The sequence below is a fragment of the Solea senegalensis genome, linkage group LG11 (assembly GCF_019176455.1).
Source record: "Solea senegalensis isolate Sse05_10M linkage group LG11, IFAPA_SoseM_1, whole genome shotgun sequence".
In the NCBI taxonomy this organism is placed as follows: Eukaryota; Metazoa; Chordata; class Actinopteri; order Pleuronectiformes; family Soleidae; genus Solea; species Solea senegalensis.
The window spans coordinates 6,358,589-6,375,159 of record NC_058031.1 but is presented as its reverse complement, the minus strand read 5'-3'; the positions used below and the strand labels follow the sequence as shown (position 1 = coordinate 6,375,159).

General features: G+C 39.2%; 1 protein-coding gene across 1 annotated transcript; it reads left to right on the top strand.

The window, feature by feature from the left end:
* The first annotated feature begins 592 nt into the window (after nt 1–592).
* On the top strand, nt 593–3,235 carry LOC122777754 (acidic mammalian chitinase-like). Its single transcript, XM_044039198.1, is given in 13 exon segments — nt 593–636; nt 725–751; nt 847–1,051; nt 1,155–1,211; nt 1,303–1,468; nt 1,562–1,686; nt 1,775–1,898; nt 2,007–2,189; nt 2,263–2,379; nt 2,478–2,610; nt 2,711–2,773; nt 2,776–2,821; nt 2,823–3,235. Coding segments are annotated over 13 exon segments (1,443 nt in total). The 5' UTR covers nt 593–611; the 3' UTR covers nt 2,995–3,235.
* The last annotated feature ends 13,336 nt before the right edge of the window (nt 3,236–16,571 follow it).

Sequence of the window (16,571 nt, the reverse complement as noted above, 5' to 3'; positions counted from 1 at the left end):
TAATAAATCCTTTGTTACTATTACCTTTATTACCTTTGTGTTGTGATGAAATATCGTATAACATGAAAACAGATGTACTCAGACTTTCAGGTCAATGACACAGATTTCCTTGCTCAATGAATTTCAAACAAACTCTTGATGTCGTCACTAGACTAATACACATATACAGTAAAGAAAACACTACACAAGCACAACCAAAATGTAAGAAAATGCCCTTTTAGGACTTCTTTAAACATCACACCACTCTTTTTCTGCAAGGACTGAGAGTCAGGGTCGATCACATGACAGCTACGGCTACAGCTTCTGAAATTGAAAAGACGCGACCCCTCTGCTTTTCCACTGTTTGTCTGTCATACAGCATTATGGATTATTCACTGAGATCAGACAAAAACACACCTTTGTGCTGTCAAACAGTTTTGGGTTGCTGTAGTTTTTGTCTGTGAGTTCAAGGGTCTTTAGTTAATCTCCTATTATTGACTTTCTTGGATGAAGCAACAGCTTTGTGGCCTAAATTTTGATGCCGCGTTTGTTCCCGGTTAATGGTTAACATGATGTGTATAAATTTCAACAGTGTGACTGAGATTGCCGGGGCTCAGCCAAGCACATTCACCATGAACAAACACATTCTAATAGCAGGTAAGGCATAATAAAAGACTGTCCTGTTGTTTTATGGTGTTCATCTCATGTCACATAATATTAATGACTATATCTGTAACGTGAATAGGTCTCTGTCTTTGCCTTGGTAGTTTGGGTAAGTTCATAGATTACAGTCTTATTAACTAATTTATTTTACAAATGACAAAAAACAACAACAAACAACAACTAAAAGCTATCTTCTACATTTAGTGTCAACCACCAGACTGGTGTGTTATTTCACTAACTGGTCCCAGTACAGACCTGGCAATGGGAAATATATGCCATCAAATGTTGATCCACTGCTGTGTACCCACCTGATCTACGCCTTTGCTGGTATTAACGAGGCAAATGAGTTGGCCACCATAGAATGGAACGATGAGGAACTCTATAAATCATTTAATGGACTCAAACAGAGGTTGGTGCAATATTCTTGGCCATTTGTTGTAAATTGCAATGGAAAGATAAGAAACTGCAGCCTATTTAAGTTCCATATTATCTAAGCTCCATGTATCCCACAGGAATCCAAATCTTAAAACACTGTTGGCAGTTGGCGGCTGGAACTTTGGAACGCAAAAGTGAGATATTTGCTCGTTAAACAACTGATGAAGTTCTAGTATCATGTCTCCTTCAGAGCATTTCTTTTTTTACCCTCCAAACACAATCCAGATTTACTAGGATGGTGTCAACACAAGCGAACAGGAATACATTTATCCAGTCGTCTATCAAACTACTGAGAAAATTTAGTTTCGATGGACTGGACCTGGACTGGGAATATCCGGCTGCAAGAGGAAGCCCTCTGGAGGACAAGCAGAGATTCACTGTGTTATGCAAGGTCAGTACTAAAATTAGAACGACTTTTCTCACGTTCAGCCTCTGTTTAACATTCATGAGGTCACTTTGATGACTTCTGGTCACTTTTGTACAGGAACTCCTTGAGGCCTATGAGGCTGAAAGCACGGCAACTGGCAAACCAAGATTGATCGTCTCTGCAGCCGTGTCAGCTGGGAAAGGAACCATCGATGCTGGTTATGAAATCGCTGAGATTGCAAAGTAAACCGAGGTGTTAGTCATAATTCACATTATTCCAGTGATGAACTGTTGACGTGTCTTTGGGAACCTGATCTCCTTTTCTCATCAGGTACTTGGATTTTATTAATGTGATGACATACGATTTACACGGATCCTGGGAAACTGTCACAGGACATCACAGCGCGTTATACAAAGGGTCCCATGACACCGGTGACAATGTTTACCTAAACACTGTACGTAGAGTGATTTTTCATTCAGTTCTTCAGGAATATGGTTACAATTTGCACTAAATTTAGACTAAAACTTGATTTTATGTCAATGTTTTTGCATCTTAATTTCAGGACTTTGCCATGAGGTATTGGCGGGACAAGGGAACACCTGCAGAAAAGCTAAATATGGGATTTGCTACATATGGACGGACATTTAAACTGTCCACTGAATCCAGTGGGGTTGGAGCGCCAGCATCTGGCCCTGGAGCTGCCGCTGCTTTTACCAGGGAGGCTGGTTTCTGGTCCTATTATGAGGTAAAATTGGCAGCTATTTGTTGCATTTAACTCTCAGTCTATATTTTATTTTATTTTATTCATTTATTTTCAGATTTGCTCCTTCCTTCAAGGGGCCAGTGTACACATGATTGAGGACCAGAAAGTTCCCTATGCCACCAAACAAAAGGAGTGGGCTGGATATGACAACAGGGAAAGTTTTAACACTAAGGTAGTCTGACGTGTGTGTGTATACAAAAGTCAAGTTAAAGATATAATATATAGTAGATATAGTAATGTACCAAGACTGGTTGTTAATTTTTTTTTTAGGTAAGTTACATGAAAACCAATGGATTTGGAGGAGCCTTTGTTTGGGCTCTGGATCTGGATGACTTTAATGGACAGTTCTGTCGACAAGGAAATTACCCCCTGATCAGCCATCTTCGCACTCTTTTGGCTTCTGGTAAGAAGACAACAAGTTTGCAAGCTTAAAGTATTTTGTTGCAACAATTGATTCTACTTTGAATCTACCGACAACTAAAGAGTTTCTTCTATTTCTCCAGACCTTCCTCCCCTTCCCACAGGAGGAACTTTACCATCTGTAGTGACTCCATCTACACCTCGACCACAGCCACAACCACAGCCACAGCCACAACCACAGCCACAACCACAACCACAACCACAACCTGCAGCTGACAACTTCTGTGCTACAAGGGCTGGTGGCATTTATGCAAAAAGTGATGCCCCTGGCTCTTTTTACAGCTGTGCCAACGGCATCACCTGGGTCCAGCATTGTCCAGCTAATTTAGTTTTTCGTGAAAGCTGCAATTGCTGTGATTGGCCCTAGACGTTTGCACATTTTTATCAATTCAACATACTGTAATTAATAGCAATGATGGAAAAAGCAAATGCATAGACAGTATATTATAACTCCACATGTCTATAAATGTATCAATATAATTGAATACACTGCAAAATGTATTTAAGCTCTTGTTATCACACTTCCTAAACATCCCATGAGTCAACCTAATGTTGACATTTGACAGGCATTTAACAAGAATTTAATAAATGATTCAGTTCATTATTAATTCAAATATACATTTGACCTTTTTTTTACACTATTGTACAGCTAACAGTACACATTTAGGCTTTAACAGCTTAGACATGGTTAAGAGGTGAAAATGTGGTATAAGGAAAAGCTTATTTGTTCCTCATTTTACTCCTTATTATACAACCTTATCCTGCACATAAGTGCCGTGGGGAGGCTGCATCAATAACACAAGCATTTTTTATTATGGTTGTGTAACGACATTGCAAATGTGCTGTTGGCACAACACAGATCATTTGTTTTAAACAAAAACACTAGTTTTAATTATGGTTTTACTGCTACTGATGAGTAGAAATAAAGATGTAATGTGCATGATGAGTCAGCAGGTAGAGCACTGGCATCTCTACTGAACAAAGTTTAACAATCTGGGATTCCAGTCGAATACTCAGCTCGACAGTTAATGTGTCCTGTGTCTCTGGTGTTTGGGTTTTCTACCTCAAAATGCAGGTCAGAAAGAGTCATTTCATCACTCTCTGCATTTATTTCACTTCCAGCATTTCGTGGTCATTCCTGGGCTCAGTGTTAGGTTGGTTAAAATCCTTATTTTACTCATATTATTAATTCTTTGCCAAGATTATTAAGTGATAATTGCTTTAAGTGATTATATATTTTTTAACTGAACTTCAGTGTGGTATCACTTTTAAACCTGCTGTGCCTGATTCTGGCAGTTTGAGTCACTACTAATTACACATTATCACACACTTCTTAGAATGTTCCCATTCACTTAGCAAGGTCACACATACTGCAAGGACAGAGGTTCCGGGTGCAACCTGGCGATGCAAGAGGAACAATTCTCCTTATTGCAATATTATTTTGATTTTAATTTATGGCGCCTTTTTTCACGATACAATTCTAGCACAGCACAGCGCGGCTCTAATCTGCTAGTATCGTTTTCCATTACTGTAGTACCCTCTTCAATGTGGGCAAGGTCGTCATAGCACAGACTGACCTAAAATACGTTTGTGATTCAGGTTGTGATGCGGTTATGACTGTTTTTTTTTTACCTGATCTCCAGTTCGGCATCGTTCAGTTTGATTCTTGTGTCAGACGTCACACTCATGACTCTTCCAGTGACGTCACTCTCTGACCGGCAGTCTGTCAACATCACATTTTAGTCGATTGGAACTTCGCCAGACCAGATACTAAAAGAAGTACCAGCTACCAGGTACTATCCCTAATGAAAAAGAACAAAAACAACAATGTAGTGTGAGAAATCGCATTGTAAAAATCACTAGACTCAACATCAGGGAACTATATTACTATCATATATCATAAAAGATATTGCTCTTCTTATTTTGTAAACTAAGCTTCCACTTCTGGCTGGTTTGTCCAATCAGGATGCTGTAAAAACACAATGCCGCATGTCAGCTCCCTTAAAGCAATTTTTACATTAAAATAATTATGAAAACATTCAAATGGTTAGCACATTACATTTCTACCCTCTTACTAGTTACACCCTGAATGTTTTCCTTGAACTACGGGAGTGGGGTTAACTTATTGTTCCAAAATAGACAGTTAAAGAGTAGGAACTTGTGTGAAATTTAATTTATTTCGCTTTGTCAACTTCTGTGAGATGAAAATATGAAGACTGTTGAGTAAGAGTGGACCTGTGAATTTGAACTGCTCAGGAATATTCCCTTCATTTGAATATAAAACACATATCTGATCAATGTCTATGTCATAAATAGTGAGGATCTTAAGTTTCAGAAATAGAGGCGCAGATGAGATTTATGACTCCGATCAATCCTAACAAAACGTTTCTGGGGAGCAGAATTCTGCGGAGAGTGAATTTACTTGGCCTGATGCTGCTTTTGAGCAAAGAAAAAGTATAACTTTCACATAAAAATTAGCCCAACTTGGAAAAAGACATGAAAGCCTGAAACTATTGGCACATGTGTCCAAGTTGAGGTCTGAGGTGATTACAGGCTGTAAACTGATGTAATCCTGCATGTTTACATGTGCTCACCTCATCAACAAGCCACTGCAGAAGCCTGATAACGAGCCACTGATTTCAATCAGGTGTGTTAGAGCTGGCCAAACCTACATATACTTTGTCATCCATACCTCCCGGTAAGAAATGTCACGGTGAGTGTCACATTGTATAGTTATAACATGTGAGAAGCAACAATTATAAACCACAAGATAAAGAAGAGTTAACTTGGTGTCTGAAATAAATTGCAAGAATTAAATCTTTGGTACCACTTGAGCTTGTGGCACCATGGATGACCTCATAGCTTTCCTTGCCATATAAATACTGGGTCAAATGCTCTCACGAAGCACTACAGGTTCTGAAGTCCATTAAGTAGGTTAACTTCAACTATCAATCCCCTCTTCTGCCCTCCTGTTTTCTCCTCTTATAGGGCTGTCAAAAGGTTTGACATGTGAGAGTTTGCATGACTGAATACTAGACAAAGACAATAGATTATGCCATGCACGTCTCTCTGACGTTCTAGGTGCCTTTATGATTTAATAACAGGTCATAGTGTACAATTAGATGAAATGGCATGGCAATTAAAAAAAAGAATGTCCTTAATTATACCTCCGCAAAAGTATGTCCTAAATCACACCCAGTGAGCAAGATGTCCCCAATTACTCATCAAAAGAATGGTATGTGTTTTTCCTTGTAACACACCCATTGCACCTGCTGCTCTAAGGAACATTTACCCTCGTGAACCAGGGGTGATGACGGAGTCTCTGTAGTTAAGATTAGGAAACACGTGAATGAAAATGCGAACACGTGCCTGTGTTTTGGGGCCACTCTGGATCCAATCGGAAGAAACCACACAGTGTTGATGAAACGGAGAATTTGAGCTTAATATAGTCTGAATGATTATATGGTTTTCTTGCGAGCTTTGTCATGAAAACATCAGTGCAATTTTTGTGGAAGAAAAGTTTCAATCTGAATGCAACTCCCAATACGTTACCATATGATTAAAAAGCAGAGCTAAAACGACAGCAATGGACTAAACTCAACACATCAGTCCAAACATCTGAGGCACAGAGAGCTACTCTGTGTTCTATGACACAAATTTGACCAAACCCACAATCTATCTTTACAAGATTACAAAACTGTTAACAACAAACCCAGTGATTGTTTTAGATATATTAGGTTTATTTGACTTGCAAGTTGTGTTTTGGTGTACTGCTTTTGTGTCAAGTGTAGTTTCAGCAAATTTGATCACATTTTATGTACTAACTAGGTTTTATAGTCATCATTTGACAATTGTAATTGTGTGTCATGTAATTTAGCTTGTAGTTGTATGCATTTACATTTTAATGTGTTGTGTAGTTTCCAGCTAGGGACAAGAGTTGTAAAAAGAAAAGGAACTCTACGTAATGCACATCAGTTGCATAATTTGTATTGTCCCTATTTATATAAAATTCTATTCTATTTTTTTTGGAAATACTATTGGCCGTGAAAATCAATGAAAAAGACAATGAAAGCTACAAATCTATGGAAGTACCCCCTTCGAATGTACACCCATGTAAGTGCTCAAGTTCTTATCTTAAGCACACCAGACCACACCAGTGCTCACACATTTTGGTTTAGCATGATCACAACATTTGCATTACCACTTCAAATGCCATGGATGATTTAAGTGACTTTGAATATGTCACGGTTCTTGGTGTCAGCCAAATATCTCAGAAAAGGCTGATTCGCACAGGAATTTAAGAACAACCTAGAGTTCACAGAGAACGGTCTGAAGTAAAAAGAAAATATCCACTGAGTGGCAGATTCTCTGGGACAAAATGCCTTGTTTTTGTTTCTGTCAACATTTTGTTTGAGATGACAGAAAGGCAAGGCAATAACTCAAATAAGCACTTGTTATAACCAAGATGTAAAGGAGACCATCTCTGAAACACATCAAACCTTGAAGCAGATGGGCTAAAAACTGAGTGCCACTCCTAATACGATGAGTCGAATACGAGGCGTACAAAAGCAGTGTCACAGAACAGGGTAACTTGTTCTACTGAGTACACCCAAACCAGGGCAATGTATAATTTGTGCTGATCAGAAAACGCCTGGTGTAACCTGCATTACAAGACCTGTTTTAATCAAACCAGCAGGTGTTTGTCTTCTTCTTCTCCGTTCAGGTTTACCCTTGCAAAAGTAGATCAAATCTTCAGGCCTTTCTGCATGGAGTTTGCATGTTCTCCCTGTGTGTGTGTGTGTAGGGGGGTTTTCTCCGGGTTCTCCAGGGTCCAAAAACATGCAGATTTGGGGATTAGGCAAATTGGACACTCTAAAGTGTGTGAGTCGATAATTGTCTCTATGCCCCTGGATGGACCAAGCTGGACAACAACTCCTAGCATGGTTGATAATGAGCAAAGATCCTTTGGGACTTCAAGATCAAGACTGACTAAGTAGTGATGGCTAACAAAATGGAAATAGTTTTGGTTGACAAACAACAGGAGGAAGCCATAAGTAAACAAAAAGTAACATCAATAAGAAAGAAATACCAAGATATGAGAGAGGAGCTAGAAAAGAAGTGGGGAGTGAAGGCAACAATGGTGCCTGTGGTAATTGGAGCCCTGGAGGCTGTGACCCACAAACTGGGACAGTGGCTCCAGAAGATTCTAGGTATAACATGTCAGTTGTAAACTGAAAAGGGTGTAGGCTGAAACAAAACTTAAATGCAAAGAGATTCCTCTGCGTTCCCTCCCATGTTTTGCACTCATTATGTCATTATGAGGTGTTACCATCAAGCAGACAACACAGAGTTCAACGCTAAAACAGTGGCCTATAAAGAAGTAGTGCTAATCAGAAGAAGACTGTCGAGGTGGATTAGTGTGGACCTGTGAATTTGTCTTAAACTGCACAAGAATATTTCCTTCACTTGAATGTATCTTCTAGATATGTCATGAATAGTAAAGATTCAGTTTCAGAAATAGAGGAGCAGATGAGATGTATGACTCCTATCAATCGTAACAAAGAGAGAGTTTATTTACTTACTCTGTCTGGAACAATGTTCGCCTGATGCTGCTTTCGCACACAAACGTATAACTTCAATATAAAACTGATGGACAAAGACATCAGTTCATATTGGCTGAAACTCTTGGCACGTGTCCATTTTGAGGTCTGAGGTGAGACGTGGGGTGACTTTGACAATCCAGAGCTTTTACAGCTGATGTAAACCCTGTATGTTTTAGATGTTTCCCCTGCTCCAACCTGATTCAAATGGTCAGCTCATCAACAAGCCACTGCAGCTCATCAACAGCTCACTGATTTGAATCAGGTGTGTTGGAGCAGGGGAAACATCTAAAACATGCAGGGCAGTGAGTCCCCAGACTCAAGATTGAGAAACCCTGTACTAATCAATATGATGCTTTTATGGATCCTGATCTAATAATTCAGGACATATGAACTGTTTTGTTAAACGTACATACTTTGTCATCCATATCCCCGATAAGAAATATCATGGTGAGCTTCACCAGCGTCTTCTATAGTTATTACAATGGAACATGTGAGTAACTTGGAAAGCGAAATAAGCCACGAGCAGTGTGCTCTTGTTTTCAGTTTTGTTCTTGTTGTATTGTTTGTAAACTTTTCCAGTTGTGACACATGAAGTCAATCATAAATAAGAGATAAACTTGGTGACTGAAATTAATTACAAGAATGAACTCTTTGGTACTGAATGTTCCTCATTGCTTTATAAAACACAAGTCAATGTATGACAGAAACACCCATTTAACTGGTCAGTGGTCAGTCTGCCCAAATGTAGTGACAACAAAAAAGGCTGCACATTTTTTTAGCACAGATTTGGTGTACAGAAATAATGACAGGTAGGTAGGCGTTTCTTACTTACTGTCGATGGGGGTGTGTCCTATTTGTGCGTTGGTTTGCGACATGATTTGTGTCACCACATGACAATAAAAACTTTCTTTGTTTTCCGGGTTAACAGTTATTGTGGGTGTGTTCTTACTGGTTTTGTTTACACTGTATAATTAGATGAGCATTACGCGAGGATGACACTGTTGGTCATTGGTCCCAATTGCTTTGTTGTGCGCCCATTTATTGCTATTTTTATCACGTTTTGTACGTACACTATGCTGTATGTTACAGTAGATTATGACATGGTGACATACTGGTCAGAATCAGAATCAGAAAATCGTTATTGTCATTGTAGAAAGTAGAAAGAAAATCTTGAGACACTTGTTGGTGTCAACAAGTGTATTTTTTGGCTTGTTATGTCACAGAGATTTTCCCCTGCAAAGATCATGAAAGGACTGTAATGTAAGCTTGACTGGAAATGCCAGTTATTATTGCCCCGAGGAAAGAATATTTGGAGAGATTCCCAAAAAATGAGGACTTGAAAGTGGAGTGAGTTCACAAAAGACATAACTTTTGAAAATGTGTAAAATCAAACAAACACCAAATGCATTGGATGTAATGCATGTAAAAGGTTTGACCCTTAAAGTTGACTTGGACTTACACTTCAAATTAACTGGGAACAGGATTTCAGACACTTCATCACAATGTATTCAGTTCAACATCAGCTTCCATACATCCTCATACATATATATATATATATATATATATGCAAATGTTGTATATTGGTTAACTTTCTCCTTTTGTCTCTGCCTTTTTTGTAAGTGTATAATTACTTTGGACATTACAACACTATTACTCACGCCCCATTTAACTACCACACCCTAAAAGCTACATATTCAATTAACAAGAAAACGCTCAAGCATTCATCTGTGACAGTAGAGACGGTATATGCTTCCTTCCTTCCATCTTCACCTCTGTAAGTACCCATTTTGCTTTTAAAATGTATCACATTTGCACAGATTTAGCCGTTGCTGTTACCTGCTACCACTCTTTAGTTCACTAACCTAACTAGATAGTCAAGATAGTAAGTGTTGCTGCATGACATAGGTAATTATTTGATCTAACCTTACTATAAGCATGGTGTAACAACTTGTTTAGTTCTCAGAGGTGTGATGTGTGAAAAGATAAAAGAACCTGATATCCATGCAAGAGCTTTTTTGTTCAATCCAGAACTGTAAAAACTACAGATTTAAATTGAAAACATGGGGCTCAAAAGCAACATGAAATAGTTTCTTCAGCTTTAACTCAAGAGCAACATTAAATCTTTTAATATCAGGAACTTATTGTAATTATTATCCATAGTGACTGTTAGTTTTTGTGTTTTCTCTAATCCAATTCATACAGTACATGTATACAACTGTGGTTAAAGTGATACTTTATCTGTGTCTCTGTGTCCTTTTCACTGTTTGAAAGCCTCATTATTATAGGTTTCTTGTAATCTGTTTATATTTAATCTAATTACAGAAACGTGTCTCAAGGGTTTCATTTTGTGCCATTGTAAAATGGCATGTACATCTCTTAATTTTAACCTTTTAAAAATGGAAAATAAATAAATAGAAAACTATTTCTTTATATTATTTCCCTACGTACGACGAAGTGACAAAGCTGACATCAATTAAATATTGCCACAACGCCGAGCAATGTGAACCATCCTGCTGTGCAGCATTTCTTACACATCATAAGTTATCTGGCTAACCCTGTTGTATGAAGACAGCTGTACTCCAAACCTGTGTTTGTCTGTCAATCATATTCTGAGGTACAGTAGATAAAACTCCAAATAGTCCAAATCCAGTGTGAGATGGGCCTGAGGCCTGATCTGAGACCTGGGCTCAAACTCACATTTCCTATGGGTACAGGTCACAGGTATTTTAACCCGTATTTTATCCAGTGTGTACATAAGTACAGATTACAGTGTATAGTAAAGTAATGACATCGTAAGCGAAGAATGAGGTCACGCGCCTTACGTGTGCTGTGATCCGAGCTTATTTGTTTCCTTTTCCATTTAGTTGTCAGTCGAGTTCATGCCAGTGCATGCAAGACTCTCCCAGTCGCACTTGTTGTGTCTTTAGCATGTTTAGAAAACGAGTTGAGCTCAGGTAGGACAGTGCCACCTGTCCTGCAGCGTCACCTGTCCTACCCAATCTGTCGTGTGACTACTTCCGGTTGCCTTGAATGTATTACAGTTGTGAAATGACAACTAAAACGAAAGGTAACCTAAAAGCCTGTATTTCATTTTATAGACTTCACTAATAGAATGAAAGATGTCATAAAATATGTGTATTTTATTTTACAAGAATGTTGACCGTAAGCTATTTCATTGGCAAGCGTTAGGGCCAAAGGTTACATAAAAACTTGATACAAATAACTACTAAAAATGAAAGGTAACATAAACACATGTATTTGTCCGATGAGGTAATAATACAGGGAAATATAACATAAAATGTGTATTTTATTAGTATTTAGTAATAAAACCAAAGACAATTTAAAACATGTATTTGTTTTACAAGAAAAATACTTATGGCAACAACTTGTGAAAATATTTAAAAGATATAAAATAGTGTGGATATTGAAATAGAATAGAGAATTCCGAGATGACTTGAAATCATGTTTGTATTTTGTCATACCACAATAATGTTTTTTTTTTTGTTTCTTCTTTTTCTATCCAGAAAGTAAAAACATGTCTAAGCCAATACTGACCGCAGGTAAGGCCTCACAAGATATATATTATTCAGGTGAACCAAAACACACACTATTTTCAATCTCATACTGACAAACTCTTTAACTTTGAAGGTTTCCTCCTGATCATTGCCAGCTTTGGTGAGTTTATAACATTAATTACAGTTTACATTCTTCAATAAAGATTGAAATGTTAAAAAGTTTGGAAATGTTGGAAACATTATTTGGGTATGGGTTAAATCCTTCTTTGCATTAACTATTGCTGAAACCATTTCAGTCAATTTAAAAAGAAAGTTGTTTTTATTTCTCATGTTACAGCCTCTTCCTCCAAACTGATTTGTTACTACAACAGCTTGGCTGAAAACCGAGCTGCAGACGGAAAGTTCACAATTTCAGACATCGATCCTGACAAATGCACGCATCTGATCTTTGCCTTTGCTGATATTAGTAGTGCAAATGAGTTGGCCCCGATGAAAGCATCTGACATTCAACGTTATGAGGAATTTAATGAACTCAAGAGCAGGTCAGACCTTTAGCTTCTCAATATTCTTAGAATAGTGTTCAGTTGTGTATGTATGTTTTGTATATGTCACTTCATTACTGTATTTCCCACAGAAATCCAGCGCTCAAAACACTCCTCGCAGTTGGTGGCATAACCTTCAACACGGAAAAGTAAGTCACATACTAGAATATTAAGGTGTTTTTGTTAGAATTGATCTACCCTATCCCCAGTGGTAAGGGCACTTTCTAAAAATACAATAAAATGTAAATCTGTAATTTGATAATTCACTTGAACATTTACTTCACGGAAAAAGCGACAAAGAAAACATTTTAGGTGTCACTGACAACAAACATATGGCAGGGTCTCTCAATTCTGGTCCTTCCCTGCTACAACACACCTAACCGAAACCCTCCCCCCTTCTTTGCACCTTTATCTGTTAAATAAAACTTCAACAAATTTTAGTTTTCCATACTTTTCAGGTAATGGGATTGTACAGTACATGGTTAGAAAGATAGATAGACTATTGTTGTTCATAGTTCAAAAATAATCTAAATTGGTTTGCTGCAAAAGTAACGTAATTATGCTCAAACACTCACTAGTTGTCTGCAATGCATGTTTGCCTCAACTGTACTTTTCTACTTGTGTCTACTGCTGGATTTTCTTGTATTGTAGCAGACTAATGCAGCAAGTGATTGCTTTTTAATATTACTGTTATTATGTGGACGTTGAGAGCACTGTTTAAATGTTTTCCAGATTCAGAACAATGGTGTCATCACAACTGAGCAGATTATCATTTGCCCTGTCTGCTGTGACAAAACTGAGAGAATATGGTTTTGATGGGCTTAACCTGGACTGGCGTTTCCCTGGAAGCCAAACAGGGAACAAGCAGAAATTCACACTGTTGTGCAAGGTCAGACCCTCTCCTCTTCCTCTCTTGGAAATATACAATGTGCTCCATGTTCGTATAAGATTTTGAACTCGACAAACTGAGCCTTGCTTCTTTGCTTTGTAGGAGCTCAAAGAAATGTTTGCAACTGATCCATTGTTAGGAACGTTCAGCAAATTGATGCTAACGGCTAGTGTCTCCGCTGAGAAAGACATCATCGATGCCAGTTATGAAGTCGGACTAATTGCAAAGTAAAATTGAATTTGATGTTGCAGTTCTTCACTTTATACCTAGGACTGGCAATCTGAATGTTTGGTTAACATGTTCTTCTCTACATTTTATCAGGCACCTGGACTTCATTAATGTGCTGACATTTGATTTTCATGGCCCCTGGGAGAGTGTCACAGGACATCACAGCCCTTTATACAAGGGATCCAAAGACACTGGAGACCACATTTACTCTAACACTGTAAATACCAGAATTCACACATAAACTACTTGATCTGTCAAGAGATGCCTTTTAATCCTTATTGTTTTGTCCCACATGTTAGGACTCTGCCATGCAATATTGGTTGGAACAAGGAGCATCTGCTGAACAGTTGAATTTGGGAATAGCAGCATATGGGCGAGCTTTCAACCTCTCCTCTGCATCTACTGTTGTTGGAGCACCTGCCAACGGTCCTGGTGAAGAAGGCTGCTACACTGGTGAAGATGGATTCTGGGCTTATTATGAGGTAACCTCTCATGATATTCTTACTTACACCAATGCGGTCATGTTTTCGGGAGTTTGATTTTTAGCAGCATAACTTAAAATATAAAGGGCGGATTTGGATGAAAATTCAAGGAGATGTAGGTCATGGTCCAATGAAAAGAACATTATATTTTGGTGGTGATCTGGATACCGATTTAGGAATGCATTGGTAAAATGCCAGAGGGGTTATCTCTAACAATGAGTTGTGACTGTACAATATCCATAGCCTTAGCGAACAGTAACATAATACTTAACTTACATCTACGTCTTGATTGGCCAAAATGTTTTGTGGGTCAGAGCAAAATAGAGGAAATTTGTATCCGTTGATGCAAGACTTTCCACAAAGTTCCATCACAGCATTGAGATAGTAATTGAGATACTAATGATCGATCAAGAGTCAAAATCCACAGAAAGAAATGTTCACTTGTTATGCAGCTATGAGTTGTAATTTGAACTATAACTATGAATCAAGTTAGCAACAGTACTTGTGTGTATTACCCCTAAAGCAGACCTGTGGCCATACTTGATCATGAGTGAAGTGAGACACAATTTTGCTTAATGTTTGGACTGAATAACTATTACAGCACATGCTTAAATCTATATTGTTACACATTTCTTTCAGACCTGTCTTTATACCGATGGCGCTACCATCAAGCTGATAAATGATCAGAGAGTTCCATATGCCATCACAGAAAACCAGTGGGTTGGATTTGATAATGAAGAAAGTCTCAATGCAAAGGTAAAAAATATTTAAAAATTGAAGTGAAAACTTTGCCAATCACAAATTTTGATATTTAGTCAACATGTTGTCCTCCTCCATTTCTCAGGTCAGTTACCTCCGAGCAAACAATTTTGGAGGAGCTGTTGTATGGTCACTGGACCTGGATGACTTTAATGGAAAATTTTGTAACCAGAGCAGCAGTCCCTTCTTCAGCCAATTGAAAACACTCATGCAAACTCCAATAAACACAACCTCAACTCCCATCATGGCCACAATTCCCATTACTACAACCACAACTCCCACCACTACAACCACAACCCCAGCTAGTACCACCACAACTGCCCCGACTACAACCACAACTCCCACTACTACAACACAACCCCAACTACCACAACCAAACCACAACAACCAACTCCCACAACTCCCACAACCACCCACAACCCCAACAACCACAACCACAACTCCCACTACAACAACCACAACTCCCACTACTACAACCACAACCCCAACTACAACCACAACCCCCCCCAACTGCACCCCAACTAACCTACAACAACCACTCCAACAACCACAACTCCACTACTACAACCACAACCCCACTACTACAACCACAACCCCAACTACTACAACCACAACCCCAACTACCACAACAACCACTCCAACAACCACAACCCCAACTACCACAACTCAACTCTACTACAACCACAACCCCAACTACCACAACTCCCACTCAACCTCACTACTACCACTCCCACTACACAACCACAACCCCAACCTACTCCCACTACTACAACCACAACTGACTACCACAACTCCCACTACTACAACCATAACCACAACTCCCACTACTACAACCAACTACAACCTCCCCAACTACAACCACAACCCCAACACAACACTACACACCTACAACAACCACAACTACACAACCAACCAACTACCACAACTACAACTCCCACTACAACAACCACCACTCCCACTAGTACAACCACAACCCCAACTACCACAACCACAACTCCCACTACAACCACAACCCCAACTACCACAACAACCACTCCAACAACCACAACTCCCACAACTACAACCACAACTCCCACTACTACAACCACAACCCCAACTACCACAACTACAACTCCCACTACTACAACCACAACCCCAGCTACCACAACCACAACTCCCAACTAATACTCCCTAACAACTACAACCACAACCCCACACACAACCCCACCACTACAACCACAACTCCCACTACTACAACCACAACTCACACACTACAACCACAACCCCAACTACTACAACCACAACTCCCACTACTACAATTACCCCACTACAACCACAACCCCAACAACCACAACCCCAGCTCCACTACTACAACCACAACTCCCACCACTACACACTACAACCACAACTCAGAACTTACTACAACCCACACTACCCCAACTACACACAACCACAACTCCACACTACTACCACAACCAACTCCACACCACTACAACCACACACTACTACAACTACTACAACACACAATTACTACAAACTACTACAACCACAACCCCAACAACCACAACCCCAGCTACCACAACACACAACTACACCAACTACTACAACCACAACCCCAACTACAACCACACACACTACAACCACAACCCTACAACTCACTACAACCACAACTCCCACAACACAACTCCCACTCTACTACAACCACAACTCCACTACTACACACTAACTACTCCCACCTGACTCCCACCACTACAACCACACTACCCCAACTACTACAACCACAACTCAACTACTACAACCACAACTACTACTACAACCACAACCCCAACTGCAACCACAACTCCCACTACTACAACCACAACTCCCACTACTACAACCACAACCCCAACTACTACAACCACAACTCCCACTACTGCAACTCCACTACTACCACAACTCAACTACTAC